Source organism: Phoxinus phoxinus (genome assembly GCF_949152265.1).
Source record: "Phoxinus phoxinus genome assembly, chromosome: 5".
Classification (NCBI taxonomy): Eukaryota; Metazoa; Chordata; class Actinopteri; order Cypriniformes; family Leuciscidae; genus Phoxinus; species Phoxinus phoxinus.
The window spans coordinates 39,675,357-39,701,752 of NC_136880.1; the positions used below are offsets into that span (position 1 = coordinate 39,675,357).

The 26,396-nt window shown below is 38.4% G+C and overlaps 2 protein-coding genes across 4 annotated transcripts; both read right to left on the reverse strand.

Annotated features, from left to right (window-relative positions):
• Positions 1-2,997: 2,997 nt before the first annotated feature.
• On the reverse strand, positions 2,998-16,332 carry LOC306998614 (CMRF35-like molecule 1). Of its 2 annotated transcripts, none has more exons than XM_079612826.1 (9): positions 16,222-16,332; positions 15,728-16,042; positions 15,321-15,626; positions 15,206-15,236; positions 14,699-14,799; positions 14,509-14,561; positions 5,484-5,546; positions 5,327-5,383; positions 2,998-5,247 (listed from the first exon to the last, which is right to left on the reverse strand). In XM_079612826.1, exons 1-9 carry the CDS (start codon positions 16,280-16,282, stop codon positions 5,200-5,202), a joined length of 1,035 nt encoding a protein of 344 aa, XP_079468952.1. In that variant the 5' UTR covers positions 16,283-16,332; the 3' UTR covers positions 2,998-5,199. The 2 variants fall into 2 exon arrangements, with proteins under 2 accessions (XP_079468952.1, XP_079468953.1); XM_079612827.1 differs by having other exon boundaries at positions 5,071-5,247; positions 5,339-5,383.
• Positions 16,333-19,264: 2,932 nt separating this feature from the next.
• LOC306998616 (polymeric immunoglobulin receptor-like) lies at positions 19,265-23,910 on the reverse strand. Of its 2 annotated transcripts, none has more exons than XM_079612829.1 (9): positions 23,812-23,910; positions 23,323-23,631; positions 22,905-23,210; positions 22,780-22,810; positions 22,240-22,340; positions 22,057-22,100; positions 19,813-19,872; positions 19,647-19,703; positions 19,265-19,562 (listed from the first exon to the last, which is right to left on the reverse strand). In XM_079612829.1, exons 1-9 carry the CDS (start codon positions 23,849-23,851, stop codon positions 19,515-19,517), a joined length of 996 nt encoding a protein of 331 aa, XP_079468955.1. In that variant the 5' UTR covers positions 23,852-23,910; the 3' UTR covers positions 19,265-19,514. The 2 variants fall into 2 exon arrangements, with proteins under 2 accessions (XP_079468955.1, XP_079468956.1); XM_079612830.1 differs by having other exon boundaries at positions 19,388-19,559.
• Between the last annotated feature and the right edge of the window lie 2,486 nt (positions 23,911-26,396).

Below are 26,396 nucleotides of genomic sequence, written 5' to 3' on the forward strand. Positions count from 1 at the left end.
TATCGCCTGAAACCACATAAGCGTCAGCAAGTGCTAAAAGTAGCAGCAGCAAACTCAAACTAACCACAACACAGCAACAATCAACATTTTCCTTATGGCTAATTTGATTTGTGAACAGGTTAAAGCATGTTAAAAGATAGCAGTGGTATAATCAGAATAAGCAGATTATCTTGTTCAAATTGATATAAAACATTTACTCAAAAATACTAAATAAAACACTTTCTTCACCCACAATTGTTAAATGTTACATTGTTCAAGCCATCATTTTGACAAAACTGTGAAATTGATAACACAACAACACAAACTGCTGTTTAATTGTTAGCTTCTTTTGTTTTTTAATCGTGTTTAATAATTTTGCGGTTTTACAATAAAATGTTTTTGAAATGGCTTGAGTTGGTGGAAGGGGTTCATGGAAGTTCATTTAAAATAAGTTTGAACAAGCAAATTTGATTAACAAAATAAGTACAAAATCTAAACTGTCCGTGTTTTAAAATATTACAACTCAAAATATTTCAAAACACAATTCATAGCAAAGAATATGGGGAATTATATCAAAGTTTGAGATAAAACTACTGCAACCATCTCCAGTGTCTCATATTTCCTTAAAATAATTCCCAATTATGTATTAAAAATGTATGAAAGAATATTTTTAAATGTGTTGTGGCTGCATTTATTCCTGTAGTAAGTGTGCTGAACCTCTGAGCAAGTAAATTAATAATGTGTGAATCTGCACTGTGGCCATTGGACAGAAACCAACCACAAAATCACACAAGTTAAGAAGCAACACCTAAACATTCATGCAGAGACTCTGCTCAACTGACACTGTTCATCACATGGACAGCAACAGTGTGATACACATGGGCAGAGAGAGAAAAAAGACAGATGTCTCTGTTGACGGCCATTCAAAAGTAAAAAAGTAGTGCCTATGTCCTAAATATATAGCAACATACTATATGCAGTATGCACCAGCCGAGAGTGCATTTTTCTACATTTATGTCTGTATCTTGGAGTTTTTTTTAAGCCAGTGTGTTTCAGGAACTAGTTACACGTGTCAGCTAGGCCTATATGACATAGCTGTTAGTTTCAAACGAGGAGTGAAATGTTACACCGCATAGTCTATGTTAGTTGAAACTATTAAAAATGTATTTTGAAAGCTTTTTTTTCAACACAGGCTTTTTAACATTGTGTGTGTGTGTGTGTGTGTGTGTGTGTGTGTGCTTGTGGTGTGTGTGTGTGTGCTTGTGGTGTGTGTGTGTGTGTGTGTGTGTGTGGTGTGTGTGGTGTGTGTGTGTGTGTGTGTGTGTGTGTGTGTGTGTGTGTGTGTGTGTTTGTGTGTTGGTGTGTGTGGTGTGTGTGTGTGTGTTCAACCACTTCTGTCCTGATTTGTTCGAGGAGAGGGTCTATGGGCGGGTAAATGTATGGACTTTTTCTTTTTATCTTTCGATCTATTAGCTCACGCAATTTACATATTAATATGGCCGGAGAAAAAAGAAAAACACACAGAGAGCAGTAGCTTTCGTTTCTGCTCTGACAGCCATAAGACCAGCCGAATATGTTGAGTAGGAATGGAGAGAGAACATTGTGCTTGCATGGTACGTTTTTCGTCTTCAAACCAAACTTGGGTCTCCAGCCAAACTTTAAATCCCGTCTGGCTAGTGCACTTCCTATAACGTTTAAGCAATATGTCAGTAGGTGGACAGTACGGTCCGTTGAACGAGCGTCTGGATGCAGTCTCAGGATAAAGACTTGATGCTTCCGTGAGTCAATGGTGTTAAAGTTGCAATCAATTTCTTCCATGCAGAGGTGGACAGTAACAAAATACATTTACTTTAGTATTGTACCAAAGTACACTCTTTGAGTATCTGTACTTTACTTGAGTATTATTTTTTCTGGAAACTTTTTACTTTAACTTCACTATATTTGAACTCGTATTCATACTTTTTACTCCACTACATTTCTGTCAAGGTCCTTGAGTAGAAAGTAGTAACGTCAGGGAGGATTTGGGTTGCAGGGGTTGCATTTTGGTTGTAAATGAAAGTCTGGTTGACGTCAGAACTCGACTGGTGTTGGTTTCTGACGTCAACCCGATTTTCAACCACAATACGACGTCTGTCCAACGTTGGAGATTAATGTCAATCTGACGTTGGATTCTGACATCAACCTGATTTTTATTTTCAACGTTGGGTTTGGTCTTTTAAATGTGAATTTTGTTATTATTTTGGCGCACACTAGCTTATAGACAACAGTAGTAAGACTAACATCATACTAAAAGCCAAAAAACTGGGAACAGCCATTTGGGTGTCCGAAACCATTGTGGACGTTATTGAGTACACTTATTCAATCTCACTACTGGAACTGTGTTCTAGAAATACATTTAATATTTATATGAGGGTAGGCAGGCATAGATTCAGAGGCATATGGTACTGTACTGTAGGTATTACATGCAACAATGCAACAATAATAAAACAATGTATTGACATTTACTTTTATACTTAAGTACTTTTAAAAACTATACTTTTATTTATCGGTCTTTGCAACTTTTACTTGTAACGGAGTAATATTTGACCAGTAGTATCTGTATTTTTACTCAAGTAAGGAAGTTGTGTACTTTGCCCAGCTCTGCTTCCATGTTAAACGAAGAAATGATGATGAACTTGCGATGTTAGTTTGACTGTTATGTTTTATGAAGTTACACATTTTATGAAGTCTTAAAGTCTTGATGTGCTGTGCCAGCTCTGAGGCTGTGTGAGATCACACTCGAACAGCAACCAGAACAAGACACGGAGAAGAGAGAAGGAGAGAGGTCACTCCGACAGTGCCTTTAACTCCTGTGTGAGCCTATAGGATTTAACTCATCACAGAAAACCTTAATTTTTACATAAAAAAAAAAAACATAATTTAGCACACACACACACACACACACACACACACACACACACACACACACACACACACACACACTGAAAAGAAAGGAGAAAATTAGTCAAATTATTTTTTAAACTACAAAATACTTTTTATTTATTTTTTTCATTGTAAAATGTTTGTACAAATGCAAATGGGAACAGAAAAATGTACAAGTAAACTAAAAATATTTTTCTTAAAGTGAAGAAATGATACACACACAAATATATAACTACAAAATATATAAATACTGTTAAAAAAGACAATCACATTCCAAAGAAGGCTAGTTATGAACTCGAATAATAGATTAATTTTCGGTCCGTATAATGCTGTTCATATGGGTCCTTTTGAAAAAATGGGGGCAGGGAGGGGATCAAATAGCCTGGCTCCGCCCTCCTACGTACTTTCTGCTCAATTTTAATTTTCCTTCAGTAGTACGTCTGGGCTTGTGGTGTATTCTTGGGTTTTCTCCGATAAATTTTTACCGGTCCAATCAGCTAACAGAGGGAGTGCCTGAGAGCGATGACGTTGAGGTCGTGCGCTAGGTTCAGTTGACATACGTCACGAGACTCACGACTAAACGTTAGCGATTGGTTATGGCAGATCCAGAGTGGCTCTGGGCAGATCCAATAGTTTTAAACTTCAACAGAATACCCGCCTTCAAGGAAGTTAACGCAAGGAAGTTAAAGCAAGGAAGTTAATGGAGAGAGGCCTCTCTGTACAAATGAAATGTACGAGAGTCTGGTAGGACCAGGCTAGGGCTCAAGCAAACGTAAAGTTAACTTAATGGGCCCTATTTTAACGATCTGAAACGCAAGTATCAAACGCGAAACGCATGTAACTTTGTGGGTGGATCCCGGGCGCTGTTGCTATTATACCGGCTGGATAAATGACTCTTGCGACTATATTGGGGTTGGTCTGAAGTAGCTTCATTACTCATAGGTGTGGTTTGGGCATAACGTGAAATAAACCAATCAGAGCGTCCTCTCACATTCCCTTTAAGAGCAGGCATGCTTGTTCCATGGCGGATTGGTATTATAACGGCGGATTTACCAGCGCACACCAGGAGCGATTCACAGCCGAGGAGAGCGACGTTCTCGTCAGGACCGTAAAACACAGAGAAGTGACATTGTATGGGGATGATGGGAGGAACCCACCCAAATTAGCTTCGGTTAAACAGGCAAAATGTGGGTATTGTGTAAGATTTATGCCTATCTTCATAGACACAACAATGATTTCCCTTGTGTGTTAATATTTTTCCTTGTAATAATGTATGATTTGCAAAAATGAAAACTGCTGCGTCTGTTTAGATTAGAGAATCAAAGTGTATGCGCGTTGTTCACACGCTACATAATGGCCAAGCACGCGCCCTTAAAATAGCATATGACAAAATGCAAAATAGGAATGATACATGCGTCGGTGTACAAAGTCAATTGCGCTGGGTGCAAGATAGGGCCCAAAGTGTATCTGTGGATCTGTTAGATGTTCATGCAAAGCAAGCTTAAAAAATGTCTTGTGATAGTTAGTTCTCTATGTTCCTGTGTTATTCTCACTGTTGCTGTTCACGAGTTCACACTTACATATAATTAGATGGAGTAAAGCTTAATGCGCATTTGGCTAACTAAAAGTGTGGAGAAGGGGTGGTGGAGGGATGTTGATAAACTGTAAATGAACAGAGGCAAGTCTGCTGTATATACTGTACTTCTTATTGTTAATTAACTGAATGCTCTCCACTCGTTAATTACGTTAATTATATAAAAGTGCTCCTCCCGAACTTTGTTAGTAAAACATCATTTAGTGATTAATGACACCTCTCTATGTGGATCTTGTCATTTGTTAACCCGTGTAACCCAGAAGAGGGAAACAAAGTCTTGTATCAATCACTTTGGCTCAATTTTTTTTCCTCAACACAATAAGTTCAGATCTCTGAAACATTTACTTTCTTGTTCATGCCAGATTTTAACTTCTTATTCATTAAAACAAATTGAATACATTTTGACGTGTGAAAAAGTACAAAATATATAAATACTGTTAAAAGACAATCCCATTTTAAGAGACAAAGAAGGCTATGAACTCGCCTAATAGATTCATTTACGGTAACGCGTTTTTCTTGACCCTCACATCTGTTCATATGGGTCCTTTTGAAAAAATGGGGGGAAGGAGGGGGATCAAACTAACATAAAGTTAACTTTAATGTGTTTGTATCTGTGGATCTGTTAGATGTTCATGTAAAGCAAGCCTAAAACACTACACAAAAAATAGTCCTCTTCTGTTCCTGTGTTATCCTCACTGTTGCTGTTAGTGTGGAGCCACAGTGCTGTATATCGCTCCTCCTGCTGGAGGCTTCTGGAAGAGCGAGATCATTTTCAATACACTGCCAACAGTACAATAAATACATGAAATAATATATTTCTGTAAAACTTACAGCTTCACTCACAGGAGCATCATCAATAGTACTGTAGGTTACGTCCTGGTTGGGATCCTGTGGAGAAAGGGATCGTAATTGAAAATGATATTCATGAAATCTTCCTCTTAAAATGTCATATTTCTGAGCCATTGTGTTAGAGGTATGTCTGGTTTACTCTTGGGAGTTCATCATTTATAGTGTTGTATATCACAGGATCTTCTTCAGGTTTAGAGTAGATCTGCATTTCACACAAACACACAGAAAACAATAAGGAAAAATAAATATCAAGAAATCAACACGTGGCTTAATGGACTACAGGTTTCATGGCCTATACCTAATGTAATGACATGAGGCGCATGGGGCTAGAAATTTAAAAATATGTTTTCTTTTCTCATATTTTACTCTAAACACGTTTTTGACTGGTCTGGAGATGAATGTGTTATTTGGATCGTTTCATTTGTTAACCCAACCCGTGTAAACAAGAGGAGGGAAACAAAGAGAGTCTCGTATCAGTCGCTTTGGCTCAATTCTCATTAGTATTTTTTCTTTTCTCAAAACAATAAGTTCAGATCTCTGAACAATTATTTACTTGTTCATGGCACATTTTAAATTCTTATTCATTTAAAGGCACACCGCGGAACTTTTGGCCACTAAGTAACTGTAACCTGTAACTTTCACGTCTAGCGCCTCTCGAGGCCACAAGCGCCGCAGCACTGTCGCAAAAGTCAAGAAGACATCCACGATCCCTCTCGCGTTTTCTCTTTTTTGCCTCCTCAGAAGCAGTTTTAAACTTTTTCCTAGCCTCAGCCATGTCCAGGAGTCGAGCAGGCGGAAAAATAGTAGCAAAAGCGTTAGCTCCTTGAGTATATAAGAGCTTGTGGTCACGTGACGGTCGTAAAGTGATTTGTTCTCCAGGCATTCTCCAGGTCACATGACCTGGCCAAAGACTGTGCGTCTTTTCCAAACTTACATAGGCGGTATTTCAAGAGGGCAGCCTCGCTCGGAGCATTGATAGTGTCAAGCGCTGTATATTGGCCTGAGGAATCATTTAAAATAACTCATATGCTTCAACTCTTTAGGTCATAAAGTCCACGGTGTGCCTTTAAGCAAATTGAACACGTTTTGACGTGTGAAAAATTGTTTACAATTTTCACAATAATCAAATATTTTTCTCCATTCTGTCACCTGATGGAGTTTCCTTGCCACTCTCGCCTCTGTCTTGCTTAGTTGAGGACACTTAATATTCAGCAATATTATTGATCTGACTGTACTGACGCCGTCGGATGAGAACTGAACTTTGCTGGACGATTACATCATTTTTGATTTTTGCAGAACTGCTTTATAAATGAAATTATCTAATTTAGTAATTGATGATCTTTACAACGGAACTGAATCAACACTGAACTGACTTCAGCTGACTTCACGTCATGACGTTATTACCACAATTACATGGTTTAAACTTGTAAAAAGCGTTCACATCCTCGTAGAGCTCGTAATCGCAGCTTGTAAGATGTGAATTGACCCTTCGCTAAGCCACGCCCGAAAACCGCCACTGGCCAATCGTGGCTTAGCAACCGTAACTAGGCACGGGAGGTCTGGCAAGCTTTCGAGCGAGGGAAACATGCCGAAGCGTTGTGCTTATGGATTGTGCAAATCTGATACCCGGTATCCTAAGAGTTTGAACGGGGTAGATTTTTTCCCCTTCCCGAAACCTAAAAGCCAAGGGGAGAAATGCCGGGCGTGGATCAAGCAGTGTGGGACGCCCCATTCACAACTAAATGCCGATAGGATTAACAAAAACACCTATTTCTTGGAAATAATGACGATTCTTTGTTCATAATGCATACGTAAAATAAGACTATTAAAGGCAAGACGGAGGCTCATGACATACTTTAAAATATATTTCAGCATTTTGTTAATCGACGGCCTAGCGTTACCCCTGAGTACCTTCACCCCAATCTGATCGTGGCTCTCCCGGTGTTAGTGTTATTCAACACGATTTATGGATAAGCCTTTTGATTTATAATTATTCGATTATTTTCACATTTCACTTACACTGCTGTGCATGAACACAGCTGTTCCTCAATTTGTGTGTTTCCCATTTGAATGGTCAGATTATGAGGCGGCTGCTGCTTGCGCTGGGACCTACAGGCTTTAGCTTCAATTTTGTTGAAATTATTCTCTAATCGGTTGCATATAATGTCGTGGATATATTCCTCGAATGCATAGTGCAGTCAAAGGTCTTGCTCTCTCAGATAATTCACCTGTTCGTCAAAAAATAGGCTACTAATTATCTCCTTGGGAATGTCTGACACCGGTGCATACATAGACACGCCAGGCGCGAAAGCTTGTCAGGCGTAGCAACAGTAACTAAGGAGGGCGGGGCTTAGCGAGGAGTTAATTGTCTGAGAGCTCCTACTTATAGACCTTATGCGCCAGAGAAACAAGGGCGCAGCCATCTTTAGAATATTGTCTTTGAACTTCCGTTTTGCGGTCGCTCTGTGTATTTCAATGGGATCGTTGTCCAGGAGTAACTAGCTTTTAAAGTGGATTTACTTAATGTAAAGTTAATGAAAGTTATCATGAGGATTGTAATGTTTGAAGCAGATGTCTTAACAAATGTCAGTAGACCGGGAAGATTTTAAAACGAGCCTTTCATTCATAAATATCGTACAAGATCGCTGTGAAAATACAGGCTGTAAGTAAAAAACAAACAAGTGCAGCGCTGAAAAGGGGCGGGGCTACATAAGGCTTATACCACGTGACTGCTGTACCACCTGACCACTGCAGAATCATTTAGGGCGAATTCCAAACTTAGCCCACATGCTATCTGAATTCCAAACTGCTTTTTGCACCCTTGAAGGGCACTTCGGGAAGGGACGCCATTTGTATTAGTGATCCTTTACTGGCCTTCCCAAAAAGACCTTAAGACAGTTGCAGCTCGTACAGAACGCTGCTGCCAGAATTCTGAGCAGAACCAGAAAATTTGAACACATCACACCAGTCCTCAGGTCTTTACACTGGCTTCCAGTCACATTTAGGATTGATTTTAAAGTATTATTACTGGTATATAAATCATTTAATGGCCTAGAACCTCAATACATTGCAGATATGCTCACTGAATATAAACCCAACAGATCACTCAGATCATTAGGATCACATCAGCTAGAAATACCAAGGGTTCACTCAAAGCAAGGAGAGTCCGCTTTTAGCCATTATGCCAGCCGCAGCTGGAACCAGCTTCCAGAAGAGATCAGGTGTGCTCCTACAGTAGCCACATTCAAATCCAGACTCAAAACACATCTGTTTAGCTTTGCATTTACTGAATGAGCATTGTAGAACAGTATTTGAATGACGATATTAAAGTTTTCGTCTGAGAAAGAACTAAGAATGTGAATGCAGGGCTAAGGAAATTGAAAAGAATGTGCAAGTAAATGAAAGAGAAAAGAAAGTTGATAGATGGATGTCGTAAGAAGATTGAAAGAGAAAATAAATTTGATACATGTAAGTCGTAAGAAGATCCTTTTAAAAGAAAGATAATAGCTACCGGTTGATGTAAAATACGTCCGACTGTTTGCACTGTATTTTATTTTTTTATTTTCCAAACTGTGATTCAGGAAGATTTTATTAATTTTTAGGGCTGTCTGATTGGAAGAGATTTTGAAGGGGAACGGGAGAGCTTCACTCCGAAGCTCTGAAGATAATGAAGATTATCTATACTACGGAGAGTATAGAGGTTCGCTGTTTGTTTAAAACAGCAAAAGTGAAACGTGCTCTGTGGGGGCCCATTGGGCAATACTGGTGTGAGACACCACCCCAGCAGAGGACGTCCCTGGATTGTAGGTCCAGTGGCACCGCAAACCTGCTCAATCACTTCCATCTCAGATAGGGTTTTAATTATTCTTATTTCTTTTGATTATTTAAATTTATTCTATGTAAAGCACTTTGAATTACCACTGTTTAGCTTTGGATTTACTGAATGAGCGCTGTGCCACTGTTCGTCCGACTGTTTGCACTGTATTTTATTTTCCAAACTGTTTTAATTATTCTTATTTCTTTTATTATTTATGTAATTATTTTAATTTCTTCTATGTAAAGCACTTTGAATTACCACTGTGTATGAAATGTGCTATATAAATAAACGTGCCTTGCCTTGATCCAAACGAAAGTGAACAACTGAATCCCTTCATGAAGCACCCTTCCACAAGTCTGTTAGCAAAGGGAACTGTTGCGATGGTCACTTCAAGGAAGTAACAGAGAATGTCTAATAAGGGGAGAACTGCCACTCTCAGTAAACTTCCGGCTTCTGAACTGGTTGCAGTTCCACTCTGGTTCCACATGAGGGCGCTCATAGGACGAGTGCAGAATGAATGGAGGTCTATGGAGCTATACTCCTCAAAATCCACTTTTTCAGGATATCATTTTTTGTCTAGTAATTCGAATGTTGTATTCGAAAGAAGATACAAAGAATTTACACATTGCTGGGTGTTAGATTTTTTAGAGTCACTTATTTGCTTTAAAAAGTATTTTAAAATGTCAATGACGTCATACACATCGTACGACCAGAGATATTGCTTTACGGCAATTCTTCAGTCACTTTGGTGCTTTCGCGCTCTGCACTTTCTTTTCTCTCGAGGCATCGAAAACACAGCGGACACTCTGGTCCCGCTTCGGATGCCACGATGCCATCAAGCGCAAGCGGTATCTCTGGTCGTAATCAGTCCTTCACTTACCAATCAGCGTTCATTAGCAGAATGCTAGCGTGTTATGAAACATAGCGTGAAAGGACATAAGTAGGCTACTCGTTCATTCAACTTTCAACCTATAACCCATGTTGAACTTACAAAACCTACAATCAAATCTGAGATTTCTCAACGGCAATCGGGTGAAAGAGACTAATGTAGCCGTCTAGCTTCATAGACTCCCATTCATTTTGCACTCGGGCGATCGCCCCCAGTGGAACTACAACCAAAATTCAGTATAGAGCGCGGGATCGTGACGTCGGCGGATCACAGTAACGCAAGGCATTGTGGGATTTTAGGACACGGAGGTTATGGGAGAAACGTAGAGTAGGACTTAATAGGGAGTGGCCAGGCTCTCCGTAGACGGGCTCTGGAAGTAATTTAATCGTGTATGTCATGTGACCCATCAGGGTGACAAGTCCTTGTGCACGATTCATTTTAAATCTAGAAATGGCGGGGAGTTGGAATTAATGTATAAAACAGAATTATTCAAGTTGTTTTGTTGTGATATATTACAGTCATTTTCGTCATGTATTTCATATTAAGTTTAACCTTCATGCTGCATTAGGCCATTTTTGGTCATTTTCAGTTTAATTTCTTTGACCATTTTGGCTGTTTTAATGCAAATGGTATGTAATTTGGCAAAATTGTGAACTTTTTGATAAATTTACAAATTTTGATCCCATGTTGCATAATATGTATAACACACACTGTGTAGATCAAATAGGAACACCTAGCACCATAATGACCAAAAATGGCCCATTGAAACCCATTAAAACGTTGTTTAAAGCCGGGGCCGTCATTAATACATGAATCATGACTTATGTTGAAACATCCTTTCATTTTGAAGCAAAAGCATTATATTTGCATTATATAGTGTATTCCACCAGATGACGTCACTACATAGGTATTCCCTATGGGGGGAAATGCACGTTATTTTCCTGGTTTCCACTAGGGGCACTATTGAAGGTGTTATGAAGCATTTTAATGGCTCAATGATCTAAAATGATGTTTCTGAGTTGGTGTGGATGTCTGAGAGCAATGTGTGTCTGCGTGAACAAAAGTGTGTGTGTGTGTGTGTGTGTGTGTAGGGCCTAAATATAATACATGGTGTTTAGGCGAGTGACAAAAATCATAATATCCTGAAGGTCATATTTTACCCTTTCTGTCTATATTCTCTCTCTCTCTCTCCCTCTCTCTGTGTGTGTGTGTGTGTGTCGGTGGTGTAGGATGTGTGTGTAGGCGTGTATGTGTGTGTGTGCAATAGAATTTAGAAAAATAAAAATTCATGTTCATTGTGATCTTGTAATTTTGCTTTCTTTCTAGAGCAAATTTTGATGTGTAGGGAGACAGGCACAGGTTATAGTCACCTAGTAGAAATCAGGAAAATGTTTTCAATACTGCAGATGTTTGCATTATGTCAATTATATGAAAAATGGTACCAACTGGTAGCCTGGGTTTCCCCATGGTGCCTTGCGCGCAGCTCGATTTTACTCACGCTGCTAGGCAGCCTGGATTAGCCTGACTACGTCAGACTTCGTACTTCCGCTCAATTTCATTTCGCTTCTGTACTTAGTCTGAGACATCGACATGTCTCTCAGTTTTCCTCCGGCCTGAAAACAGCCGGCCAATCAACGAACAGAGGGCGGGCTGAGAGCCGTGACGTAGACGCTAAGCGCCGAGTTTGAGATTGGGGAAATCGAAAACGACCGCGGATATGGAGACAAGGGATGTAATCTTGCAATTAAGTTGCAGCATTTCCGACAGACTCGAAATGAACAAAGAGCTGTGTTTGACAGAACTAATCCTAACTTTGACAGTTGGCTGCAAATATTTTCCTGTTTCTCTTTACTGTCAAATAATAGTTTAGAGGCCCCGATTGTGCCGTGGATGCGTAGATTAACATCACATAATCTACAAAAGTCGTTGACATCCATGTTCACTCCGGTATTTCTCTCGATGGTTTCGTTTTCGCATTATTTATATTGTGTTTATAGTGGCAGTTCGATGCTGCTGAGTTGGCGCATAACACACGTCATAACCAAACGTTATGTGATTGGCTTACGGGTAACCAATGATTTTATACTTCAGACGAGCGCCCCCGCGATAAAGAAAACACTTTTCCATGATGCCATGCCAGACTCTGTCTATGAAGCAAAGCGAAGTAGCAGAGTTTGGTATTACCAGGCTAAGCCTGGATACCATGGACTAGATTTTCGCCTCAGCGAGGGGACCAATCACAGAACGGGGAGGGAGCAGCAGGGCGATGACGACGTCTATGCGACACACAGAAGCAGTTTGTTTATATCAACATGTGCACTGCAGATTTACCTTCTTGGGGTACCTTCTAGGGTTCCACTTGACCAAGTGTCGAGGTGTCCATGAGCAAGACCCCTAACCCCAACTGCTCCCGACGAGCTGGATGGCGCCTTGTATGGCTGACACCACCGTCGGTGTGTGAATGGGTGAATGTGAGGCAATATGTAAAGCGCTTTGGTGGCCATTGGGTCTGTAAAAGCGCTATATAAATGCAGTCCATTTACCATTTACCATTTCTACCCTCATGTTTGTCTTGGACAAACGGCAATAGTCGCTGAACACCATCGTGTACACATAAATCTATGACCCATCGTCTTCTTCCTTGTCGAATTTCTGTCGCTCTACATACGTCATCTGGTATAATTGAAACGATTGGCTATGGGCTACATACAGGCGCATTTGATAGACCTTCGTAGCGCCCAATAAACGGCTCTGGGCATTCGTAAAGCACGCCTCAAATACGAGAAAATGAACATGTGGTTCCACGTTAGCCAGGCTAACCAACTGGTGGAAAACAGTAAAAAGTAAATATTTTACCCCAAGGCTTGGTCATGACAGGATATTTGAATAGAAATTATGATTTTATGATATTATGACAGTGGGTTCAAATGTTTTTATTTTAATGGGTTTAAATAGGATCAACTTTGTCCTTAACGCGCTATGTGTGATTTTGGAAAAAAATCTGACATAGCACAAAAAATAAAAATGCACCAAAAATAATTTTGCTGTTAATTAAAAGTGGAAAATAATAATAATATATAATGTTTTAGGCAGTGTTTAATATGTGACCATTTTGGTCCTTAACGCGCTAAGTGTGAAATCTGACATATATATAACACAAAGATTAGGGGCAACATCATTTCTGGTGCATTTACAGATTTTGACATATTCAAGACTGTGATAATCCAAAGCTAAAGTTTTCTCTTTGCATTTAGTGAATGGAAAATAATTGCATTTTTGTGTTTTTTCCTCTTATACAAATTGATGGTATCGTCACCAAAACTGGAATTTAAAGGGTTAAAATCCTGAAATTAAATAAATATTTGGTAGTTATGATGAGGACTGATGCTGGTTAAAAGATCTAACTTCGTAAAAGTGGAAAATAATAATAATATATAATATTTTAGGCAGTGTTTAATATGTGACCATTTTTGGTCCTTAATGCGCTAAGTGTAATTTTTTTTTTTATCTGACATAACACAAAAAATAAAAATGCGTAAAAATCAATGTTGCTGCTAATCATGGACATATACCAGGCTGTGATAAAAAAGAAATCCACCTAGCATGTAGTACACAATTGTTTTTAATTTTTTTAGGTTTTTTCCATCGATAAAAACAGTGGCATCATGTAAACAAATGGCATTTAAGGGGTTAAAATTCTGAAAATTAAATAAATATTTGGTAGTTATTTTCAGGACTGATGTTGGTTAAAATATTTAACTCAGTGAAAGTGGATTTTTTTTAAACTATATAATTGTTTTATGGCAGTGTTCAGTGTGGACATTTTTGTCCCTTAATGCACTCAACGTCGTAAAATATATAATGAGGCATAAAAGGTTAAAAAAGTTTCAAGTTCTTCTTTTGAAATGTCGTGCAATGCTATTGTGGATTTTTTTCTTTTGCTATCAGAGTAAATTCGAATAGAAAACTTATGTTTGCTGTCCTCTCCCACAACTTCTGCTTGTAAGAAACCCGGAAATATGAATAGGGTCCATTATGGGGACATTACTTTTGAATGAATTCTAAGAATGATGTATAGGCCTAAATAATGTTTTTGAGCAAAAGTTTTGAGAACATTATTAAATAATATTAACATTATATTAGCCTACTGGAGGAACGTTTGTTTATAACTTTGAGAGAACATGCTTGTGAACGTTCCTTGTTAGCTCGGATATTTGTTCTGTGTTCATTGACTTTGAAGTTTATTGACGTTTTTTTCCCAAACGTTTAACTATATTGTTTACTATCTGTATCTATTCAGTGATACACAAAAGCATCCAGCTAGACAAAAATGACATTCTTGCATAGTATAGAAAGAAGTGAGAGTCAACAGAATAAAAAGTTGAACAAAAATGAAAAACGGTATACACTGATATTGTCATGAACATTTTCATAATGCTTGTAAATTAAAGGACTTACTGCTTCAGTGGTCCTGCTGTCGTTTCTCTCTCTGTTTTGATGTTTATCTGGCTCTTTATTTTAAAAAGGGGAAACAATAATATGACAATAACATTATTTATGTATATGCATATCTGCTGTTTAAATAAATTATAACATGGCATGAAATGAACTTTAAAATAATTAAGAATGGAGTGCAGGTCAAACTGACCGGGTCTCCGTTTCAATCTCCAGATGAAAACACCGACCAGAATCAACATCAGCAGAAGTGAAGCTGAAACTGGAAGCCACACAGTCAGAAAACCTGTATTTCTGTGGGAAACAAGAAAACACGTTAAAATCGGTTCATTCAAAAAGCTCTGAAGAAAAGGTGTGGAACTGATTCAGCTCAATAAAAGCACCAGAAAGCATGGCATCTGAACTAGATTTCCACCAGACCTTTATTAAACTTTAATGCATTTCAAGATAATAGTCTTAGAATTAGTTTAAGTTTTTTTTCAACAATACAGATGTATTGCCTTCAGTTTTATTATTATTCTTGTTTCCTGTTTCACTTCTGCAAAGATAGAAAAAAGAAAGAAAGACCACTAGGGCAATAAGGAAATGATTATGTAAGCATTAAAGACAAAGAAATTGAAGAAATATAGCACTGATGACAAAATAGCCAAATATAGAATGATTATATGAAGATTTGAATGAGAAACATTTCAATACTAACGAGTCTCGCTGATTGTTTGTGGTCCCGTTTACTGTCAAAAGTAGAAGTAGAAGTTTAGTTGTGTTTTATTTAAAATATAGCCTAGTAGAAAATATTTATAAATAAAAAATTGTACCTGGTTCTGCCTCAATTACAGTGAGTTGAACAGGATTCATTGCCTCTCCAGCAGAGCAGAAGTACCATCCAGAATCACTGAGTCTCAGTCCAGTCATCAACACAGTGAAGCTGCTCCCATCATCACTGATCTGGACTGATGAACTCTGGGATGTGTCAGTCCTCCCCACTGTGTAACAGCTCTTATCTTTATATCTGCACCACTGTTTGGGTTTATTCTTATATCCAGAACTGTAGAAACACTGGACACTGACATTATCACCTTCATGTCCAGATACACTGCTGTTCATCACAGACACATCAGGAGCTGAACACAGAGTCATTTGAGATTATTAAATACATACAGTATGTGTGGAGTCAGATAATTTGAAATTAGAATGTGATTTAAATAATTACAAAATCTCATACCAGACTGAACCTTGAGATAAAGATCATATGTGTCAGTCAAATTTCCTTCAGTCTTCACAGCACAAATATAATCCCCATCATGTGTTGTGCTCTGCAGGTTTCTCATAGTCACAGTAAAGAGACTCTGATCAGGATGATCAATTACTGACAGATTCTCCTCTGTTGTGTTTGTGTAGTTTTTAGATTGATCAATATCTGAGTACCAGTATTTCTTCTGCGGTGGGTTTTTCTCATCATAATGACATGGGATGGTGACAGATCCTCCAGTCTTAATAGTTACGGTGTGATTTGACCAACCACTGTAGCATTCAACACCTAAACAAACACACAAACCATTATAATATACAGGATTAACAATAATTCACTCCTTAATTTGTTCTATCTTCACATAAAACACATTAAAAGCATCATGAACAGCTGAGCATAAAATCTGTTATTCAAGATGATAAACAGGATCCATTAGAAACAAACACAGCACAACATTTAATACTCGCCTAAAATGAGCCAAAACCCGACTGAAATGTAGATCATTTTTTCCTTTGCGTATGTGGCCATTTTCTAAGTTTCTCTTCCTGTATCTTGAGTTGTCTAACTGTGTTGGTAGTGACTGCTGCACTTCCCTTTCCCCCCTTCACATAAAACACTCACACGTCTTGCGCCATCTGGGTAAATGCAGTGAGGATAGACAGATTTCAAGTTATGTTCTTGTCACGCTTTCATTTACATCTCTGTTTCAGACTGGGGTTGCAGTTAGCAACACATATTTTTATCAATCACAAATCATTTAGGATGACACTTTACCAGCACCAAGCTCATTGTATCTGCCTGAGAACATGATGTGATTGTTTAGCTTTTTGAGAAATTACAACAAAAAGCTGATTTTGAAAAATAATTTTGAAAAACAATTTTATTTTGCATATCCAACATTTTTCTTATGCAGTCAAAAGTTTTGGTTCTTTTGAATTTAAACAATATGTTTGATTTGTATGTTGGCTACAAGCTAATTCTACACTATGAAACTTTTGCCCCTCTAGTGGTTAAACAATTAAACCACATGCATCTTGTGGACATATTTTTTTTTTTTTAGTTGTGATTCATCTCTGCTCTGTGTGGATGAATGTGGTTCACGGCACAGCTGTACACAATGGAAATGTGGTGTTCACCGCAGAGCCAAACATCTGGACATCATGGCCTGGTTTAGGGATAGGGTTATGGGCAGGGTTATGGGTGGCGGGATCTTCAAGCTCCACACATCGGGTCTGCAGTGAGTAGCTGATATTGTCAAACATTTATACTAAACTCATGCTACCGTTAGAGAGTTACACATCTATACCTATCAGTTCAGTATCTATAAATATCTTACCAGTACAAAATACTGTAGATCCATTGCACTTTAACATTGGCTAATGAAATTACATTATATCCCATTTTGTTTGCTAAAAATCAGACAGTCTTTTTCAACGATTGATTGATTTTTTTTTTTATCATTCAACTTTTTGTATTGTTCAACAGTCAATACTTCAGAGTGCATAATCACATTATTCAGTAATCACTTTTGCCATTTCACATTAGTCGCCTTCAGTGGAATATGATCAAAACAAAAGCACATGGGAATAAAACAATTATTAAGCAATCCTTTCGGTAGTGTACCTATAAAGTATACTTACATGTTAGTATAAGGGAACAATATAATGTTTTGGGAATAAAGGTTAACAACCATGCAGGAGAGTTAACAAATTATTTATACTGTTATTTTATGCTGTTTTATTTATACTGCTATTATTATTTATACTGTAAGTATTTTAGAACTAGGGTATACTTATTATACTATTATGATACAACAATCTTACATTTGGGAGCAATCTAGCTAACACAACATACTCTGCGTAACTTTTTAATAGTGTTAATAGGATTTTTTTTTTAAATCACAGGGTATACATATCTGTGCATTTATACAGTAAGTTGTGCAGATGTTTTAGTTTGGGCTTACATGTTTCAAGGCAAGTAGAAATAAAACTATGGATTAAAAAAAATAATAATACTCTTGTTCCATATATTTACAGGGTATGTGTCCTGTTAATTAAAGTGGTGCTTGCACTCTCTTTTTCCCTGTTACAGGGTAAGTATACATATAATACATACACAAAATATACTGACTCAGAAACCTTTATTTGAAAAGCAATACATATTGTTCCCTTATACTGACATGTTAGTACATTAGGTACACTATAATTACCGAAAGTATCAGCACAAACACTTCATACCAAGTTTCCATCATGATGGTGGAGGGGTGATAATTTGGGCTTCTTGCCGTCTTTGAGTCAACAATGAACACCTCTGGGTACCAATGTGAGGGCATCTGTCCGACAGCTAAAGCTTGATGGCCAACATTGGGTCATCCAACAGGACAATGATCCCAAGCACACCAGCAAATCTACAGCAGAATGGCTGAAAAAGAAGAGAATCAAGGAGTTGCATTGACCCAGTCAGAGTCCAGACCTCAACCTGATTAAAATGCTGATGCAGGACCTTCAGAGAGATGTGTATAAACAGATACAAACCTCAATGAACTGAAGCAACGTTGTAAAGAAGAGCGGGCCAAAATTCCTCCAGAACTATGTGAGAGACTGATGAAGTCATTCAGAAAAATATAACTTCAAGTAATTGATGCTAAGGTAGTTCTACAAGCAACTGAATCATAGGGTGTACTTATTTTGTCACCTATGGCTTCTCCATTTTGGCTTTGTAGTCTACACAGAGACGATAACGGTATCATTAAAAAAAACTTGCACTTTGAAACCCATTTTCTAAAGTTTGCATTTTCAGGCCCGCAAAATGCCTGAACGGCCAAAACACACAAACAGTTTTTAGCTGAAAACGGTGTCATGTAACAAGCCCTCAGAGTATATTTTATCTTCCAATGTATCCTTCATTGCACAGAAAATGAAAGGACGCATTTGAAGGAGTGTTGGGATTGGGACAGTCTTTGTCGCGCCGAGGTGACACAATCGGCCGGATGCAGCCTCTGAATTGGGACGCAGCTATAGTGGTTACTCTGTACAGTAAACTCATTACAAGCATCAGCTGTGGCTAATTTACTGCAAGCAGAGAGAGGGAGAAAGACAGAAAACACATGGCAAAAACACACCACACGGTAAAATACACAGTTAAAAACAACTGCATATTATACATTCTCAGAACGTAACAATGCTATGATTAATATGTTCCTGTTGGATATAAAAGTAGTACTATAATATTTTGAGAGAATGATTAGATATTGAATTGGGTTTCCCACAGTGTTTTCACAGAGTTGTGAAGAAAAAGTTTTTAGTTTTTTTTGCATTTTGAAATGTAGAGTTGGTATATGAATGAACAAAATGTTGTATTGTTGAGTTAAGAGATTAGAACAAGTAGCCTACTTTAAGTATTGGTGAACGATTGTTAGCATTTGTTAAAAAAACAAATAAATAAAAACTGTACAGATTCAGACAGTAGGAAGAAATCAATACTGTAGTACATTAAAAGACAATGAACCTTTGTATTTATACAATACATTTATTTTTGAAGGAATATGTTACATAAACTGAAAATTCATAGTTGCTTTGTTCATTTTTACACAATATATTATGTCTTCCCCTAACACACACATTGATCCTATAGCTCTTCCACGACAATTGGAGAATTTAGCCAAAGTGATTGAGAAAAACTGTAATTCTAGTGCCACTGTGAGTTAAAAAGGGTTCAGTTCCTCTCCATCTGAGCTCAGTCCAGTCACTCACTGTTGCTGTTAGTGTGGGGCCACAGTGCTGTATATCATTACACCTGCTGGAGGCTTCTGGAAGTGCAACAAAGATCATTTTCAATATATTGCCAGTATGGTACAATAAATCCAAGAAATAATATATTTTGTAAAACTTACTGCTTTACTCCCAGGAGCATCACCAATAATACTGTAGGTTATGTCTTTGTTGGGATCCTGTGGAGAATGGGATTGTAATTACACATGATATATTTATGAAAACTTACTCTTCTTAATATGTCATATTTCTGAGCCATTGTGTTAGTGGTATGTCTGGTTTACTTACTCTTGAGCGTTCATCATTTATAGTGCTGTATATTGCAGGTTCTTCAGGTTCACAGTAGATCTGCATTTCACACAACACAGAAAATAAGAAAAAAGATACATCAAGAAATCAACATGGCCAAGCCAATGTAATGAGAAATAAGTTTGAAAAAAAAAAATTCTAAAACGCTCTTTGAAGTTTTGGATTGGTCTCGAGTTTAATGACACCTCTCTGTGTGGATCGTAGAAATCGCTTTGGCTCAATTCTATGTTATTCTAATTCAACTGTGCAGTTTTGCACAGTTTTGTAAGTGTTTTAAAGGACCATTGCATTTTATCATTTTGCAAACAAATGTTTGCAAATGAATGTTCTCTGAACTTTCTGAAACAAGTAGTGATATTTCAGAAATAAAAAGTTCCATGAACAATGTATAAATAATATTTTAAGTGCTAAAATTTTGTGCTAACATTATTAACATTAAAAGAACGTTTGTTTTTGAAATCTGTATCTAACATGCTCAGTGTGATCCACAATAACATTAAGCTGAACAAAACTGACATTCTAGCATAGTACAGTAAGAAGTCAGTGTCAACAAAAAGTAGAGCAAAAAGGACATTTGTATATTACAAACATTGGAAAATGGAAAATTATTTCTTCATTTTGGTGGCTTTGTCCAATTTACATACACAATAAGGGTTTTGATTTCCCATAAAAATAGAATGGTCAGACTAAAAATGAGCCAAAGCGATTGGGAAAACACAGATATTGCCATACTGTCACGGGTTGTGAGGGAGAGACTAAACACACAACGAAGATTCATGACGAAATCAAATCAGTGACCACGACGACCAACAAAGCAGGAAGAAACGGTGCACGAAAATAAACAGAGCATTTGATGGTGTAACTGTAACAGAACACCCCCTCCCCGTAGGTGCGTTCTCGCGCCATAAAAAAAGATGAGGATGAGGAGATGGCTAAAGGTGAAATCGGCAGAGGATACATGAGGAGGTTCTGTAAAAGGACGGCTGACCGGGAGGAGACAGAACTGAAGTTGGTGAAAGTCTGGCTGAGCGGGCCGTAGTCAAAAGGGGGTGGAGGGCCGAAGCACAGCGTATGGCATGCAAGGTCTGACCCAGGTGGAGCCGACTGACCGAGGGAGCTCGGCAAGGCTGAATGGCCGATGGTCCACGCTGGAATCGTGGGCGGGAGGAGCGCAGGAGCAGTCAGGGACACGGGTCGGGGAGGAGCGATGTCCGCCAAGGTTGTAGGTAGAGCTGTGGGCTCCTCTTGCCCAGGCAGAGATGGTTCACTGCTGGCCCGAGGTGGATCCGGACCACTGAGAGGGAATGGTGGGAGACGGTGATGAGTGGGTGGCAATAATGGCTGAGGGCTGAGGATGAGGCTAAAAAGTCAGATGATGAGGCCTATGTCCTCTAAGGTGGCAGGAAGAGGCGGTGGGAGAGGGAGGTTCTGACGGGACAGATGATGATTCTCTAAACTGAAGGTAAGAATGTGGTGCTGCCTCGCACATCTCAGGCTCCGCGGTGATGTTCGGCTCGCACGCCCCCGATGGCGTGAGCTAATGGTGGAGAAGAGCTCGAAGTCTGCGGTGGGCTCAAACTGCTTTCTTCTGATCAATGGGTTCTGGCTGGGCACTGGGTTTGGAGTGGGGCAGGTGACGTCATCAACGGTGAAGGATGATCCGCAGGATACCAGCACCCACTCCACAAAGTTGGCGAAAGTCCCTCAAGGAGGATCCACCGGACAATTTCAACAATTTCTCCAGATGTTGCTCAGGGGATCGTTCCCCCTGCTCAAGGCATAGTAGCTTGACGGCAGGGAAGTCCATGATGAAATAAAAAGCGAAACAAAAACATGAACTGATACGAAGACAAACAAACAACAACGATTCTCCGTTTAACTTTTGCTTTTGGGTCGGGTCTTCTGTCATGGGTTGTGAGGGAGAGACTAAACACACAGCGAAGATGAAGAAGATAAACATGCTTTAATATTCAAACAGGCAAATCCACGATCATCCACACATTGTATAAATTGACATAACCCGGCAAAGACACACCAACTGAACTAAATTTTGGAAGGGGAGATAATGACACGCACATACCTGAACACAATGATGAAATCAAATAAGTGACCATGACAACCAACAAGCAGGAAGGATTGATGAATGAAAACAAACATAGTGTGATATGGTGTGACACATACAAACATTTTCATAACTAGATGCCCATAAATGAAAGGACTTACTGCTTCAATGGTCCTGCTGTCTCTGTTTTGGTGTTTATCTTGCTCTTTTTTATTGAGGGAAAACAATAATATGACATTAACATAATTATTTATAATTTATATATATGTGCTGTTGAAATAAATTATAATATGGCATGAAATTAACTTTAAAAGAATTAAGAATGGAGTGCAGGTCAAACTGACTGGGTCTCTGTTTCCGTCTCCAGATGAAAACACCGACCAGAATCAACATCAGCAGAAGTGAAGCTGAAACTGGAAGCCACACTGCCAGAAAACCTGTATTTCTGTGGGAAACAAGAAAACACGTTAAAATCGGTTCATTCAAAAAGCTCTAAAGAAAAGGTGTGGAACTAATTCAGCTCAATAAAAGCACCAGAAAATAAGGCACATCTGAATTAAACTTTCATCAGATCTTTACTAAACTTTGCTAATACACTTCAGCGTAGAATTAGCCACAGCCTTAGAATTATTTTAATGCTTTATTTTATTTTAAACAATACAGGAGAGGTACGTATTTGGTTCTTATGTGGCATTATTATTGTTGTTGTTTTCTGTTTCACTTCTGCAAAGATAGAAAAAAGAAAGAAACAACACGGCAATAAGGAAAAGATTAAGTAAACATTAAAGACAAATTAATTGAGAAAATAGAGCATTGATGATGAAAAAAACAGCAATTAAATAATTAAGATTATTTATTTTAATGAGAACCATTCAAATACTAACGAGTCTCTCGGATTGTCTGTGGCCCCGTTTACTGTCAAAAGTAGAAAGCAAAGAAATTTTAGTTGTGTTTTATTTTTATACGTAGAAGCAAAATATTAAATTATTGAGAAAAAATGGTAGCCTACCTGATTCTGCCTCAATCACAGTGAGTTGAACAGTGTTCAGTGCCTCTCCAGCAGAGCAGAAGTACCATCCAGAATCACTGCGTCTCAGTCCAGTCATCAACACAGTGAAGCTTCTCCCATCATCACTGATCTGGACTGATGAATTCTGGGATGTGTCAGTCCTCTTCTCAGTGTAACAGCCCTTATCTTTATATCTGCACCACTGTTTGGGTTTATTCTTATATCCAGAACTGTAGAAACACTGGACACTGACATTATCACCTTCATGTCCAGATACACTGCTGCTCTTCACAGACACATCAGGAGCTGAACACAGAGACACAAGTCATCTGATTATAAAAGATTATAAAATACATGTGTGTGAAGTCAGATAATTATTCATTAGAGTGTGATTAAAACCATTATAAACATCTCATACCAGACTGAACCTGGAGATAAAGAACAAATATAGCAGTCGACTGTCCATCAGTCTCCACAGCACAATAATAGCGTCCAGTGTGTTTGTTCTGCAGGTTTCTCATAGTCAGAGTAAAGAGACTCTGATCAGGATGATCAATTACTGACAGATTCTCCTCTGTTGTGTTTGTGTATATATGAGATTGGTCAATATATGAGTACCAGTATTTCTTCTGCGGTGGGTTTTTCTCATCATAATGACATGGGATGGTGACAGATCCTCCAGGCTTAATAGTTAAAATATGATTAGGCTCACCGAAGCATAAAAAACCTTAAAAAACACACAAACCATTATAATATACAGGATTAACAACAAATCACTTCTGAATCAGTTCTATCCTCACATAAAACACATTTAACACAACATGAACAGCTGAGCAAAACATCTGTCATTCCAAAATGATAAAAAGGATCCATTAGAAACAAAGACAGCTCAACATTTAATACTCACCTAAAATAAGCCAAAACCCGACTGAAATGTAGAACACCATTGTTAAAGTCTCTATTCCTGTATCTTGTTGTCTAACTGTGTTTGTAGTGACTGCTGCACTTCCCTTTTCTGCCTTCATATAACACTCACACGTCTTGTGCCATCTGACTAGATGCAGTGAGGATAGACTTTTTTAGACCAATATCTAGATAGACCAATTTTTGTTCTGGTCACACATTCATTTGTATCTGTTTCAATAGTAGGGTGTCTGGGGGCAATTATAACACACTAAAGTTCAATCACAAATGATCTATGATGACACTTTCCCAGCTAACAAAAATATGTTCTAAAATAATTTAGCTAATGTTCCCATTAAAGGATTAGTTCACTTTAAAATGAAAATTCTGTCATCATATTCTCACCCTTAAGTTGTTTCAAACCTGTATGAATGTCTTTCCACTGCTGAACACAAAGGAAGATATTTAGAAGAATGTCAGAAACCAGACAGTTGGGTCCCATTGAGATCCATAGTAGGAAAAAATATATACTATGGAAGTCAATGGGACGCAGAAACTGTCTGACTGGAACTCACCATCTCCCTGCATCAAGTTGGTCTGGCTTAAGTTTATACCTTGGCTCCTCCCTCTATCAGTTCCGCCATGGGTCACCCTCATCCTGGCTGCCCTTTCTGTACGCTTGGCTCTCGTTGTTGTCTGGTATTGTTCATGTATCACACGATGCCTTCCTTCTATTTGATTACCTATGTGTGTTTGTTTTTGTTGAAGAACCTTTATTTTGTGGAAACTTATTTGTACCTTTTTCATCATCTTCATCTGAACCAGATCGTGACAGACCACTGCTTTTAAGATTAATTTTATAGAGAATGTGCTCACAAACATATTGGTTCAATTATTTTAGACCAGAGAATAAATAGAAACATTTATATTACATTATTTATTAAAGGGGTCATGACATGAGAAACCAAATTTGCCTTGATCTTTTGGTATATAAGAGGTCTTTGTGTCAACGTCCTGCAAGTTTCATAGCTTAAGACGTCCTCCCCATTATAAACGAATCATTTATTTAATCATGCTCTAAATACAGCTCGTTCTGGATCCATGGTAAGAAGTGACGTCACGGTACGAAGTGATGTACCAGCGTTTGCATATGACTGCCTCCGGCACAAGACAACTACGCTTTAAGCGCAAGACAACTACGCTCATTTCGTATCATTGTCGCGCCCGCGCGCTGCGCGCCTCACAAGCGTTCAGTCGACGGACAGCGAGTGGGTCTGTGTACAGGGAAATTACGATGCCACGCAGATGTGCTGTTCCTGGCTGTGGACAAACAACATCTTTGAATACGCTGCGAAAGATCCAGACGTCAGGGAAAAATGGATGCACTTTATTTTTTGCAGACGTCCCAGTCACGGCAGTGTTAATTTAAAGGGCACCTATTATGGAATTTTGAAATTTACCTTTCATGTAGTGTGTAACATAGATCTAAGTGAACAAAAACATCCTGCAAAGTTTGAAATATGAAAGTGCACCGTATATAAAGTTATTGTCTTTCAAAAGTGAGAGTCGACTCTGAGTCATTTTTATGAATCGTTAGAAGACCGAAGCTTTTTCTCTGACTAGATGACGTCAACTTGTCAAGTTATTTGAATACGATCCGCCCACTTATTGCGCTCCAAGGCCAGGGAAAATATCATGGCGACAAGACGCTGTGTTCTGAAGTGCGGCTCAAAAGCAAACTTTTTTTATCTGCCCAAGGAGGAGCATTTGAAGACTAAGTGGCTACAATTCACTATACCACAGAAGTATAGTCCGAGCCTTGTGCTTTGTTCGCGTCATTTTGAAGACGATTGCTTTTTAAATGCAATCAAACTTGGATTCGCGAGCTGGCTGATATTGAAGAAAGGTTCAGTTCCAAGTGTACAGTATTTGCATCAGCTTCCTCCTCCGTATCACAACCTGTAAGTGTTATTAATAATTTTTGCTTTTATATTTTATGTAGCATGCTTAATAATTATTTTGTTTGTTGTGTAAGCACCGTTTAGCTTCTAGGTCTTCAATGACAATTGTATTGAGATATGTGAAGTGTTTAATACCTCGTAGTAACGTAACTGCATTTTTTTTTTGTAAAAACGTTATGTTTATGCATCGGGCTAACGCAAACAAAGACTGATTGTGCTTTTACAATACACAGGTTTCTTGTATACAAACAATACCGGATGCGCGCGCATCCTAGAGGCAAGACCGCTATATGTTATGCCGAGTTCTGTAAAAGAACATTGTAATTAACGTAGATTTCGCATTGTTTGTAAATTCTTGTTGACTCAATAATAAACTGCAATTTCAGAGTTGGATCTGTTCGCTTGTGTTTCATTTGCATATTAATATAACATTATGTAAAACGTTAGTTAGTTGACTGTATGAAATTGTCCAACTAAGTTTGCGAATCATAAAAACCTGACATACTCTATTTATTTAGGTTAGTTTACAGCACAACAGCTCCGCGTCATCTCTGCTTCTGCTAGATATAGCCGTAAAGAGTGTTGCTTTCTGCCTCTTAGATGCGCGCGCATCTACGTGATGACGTTG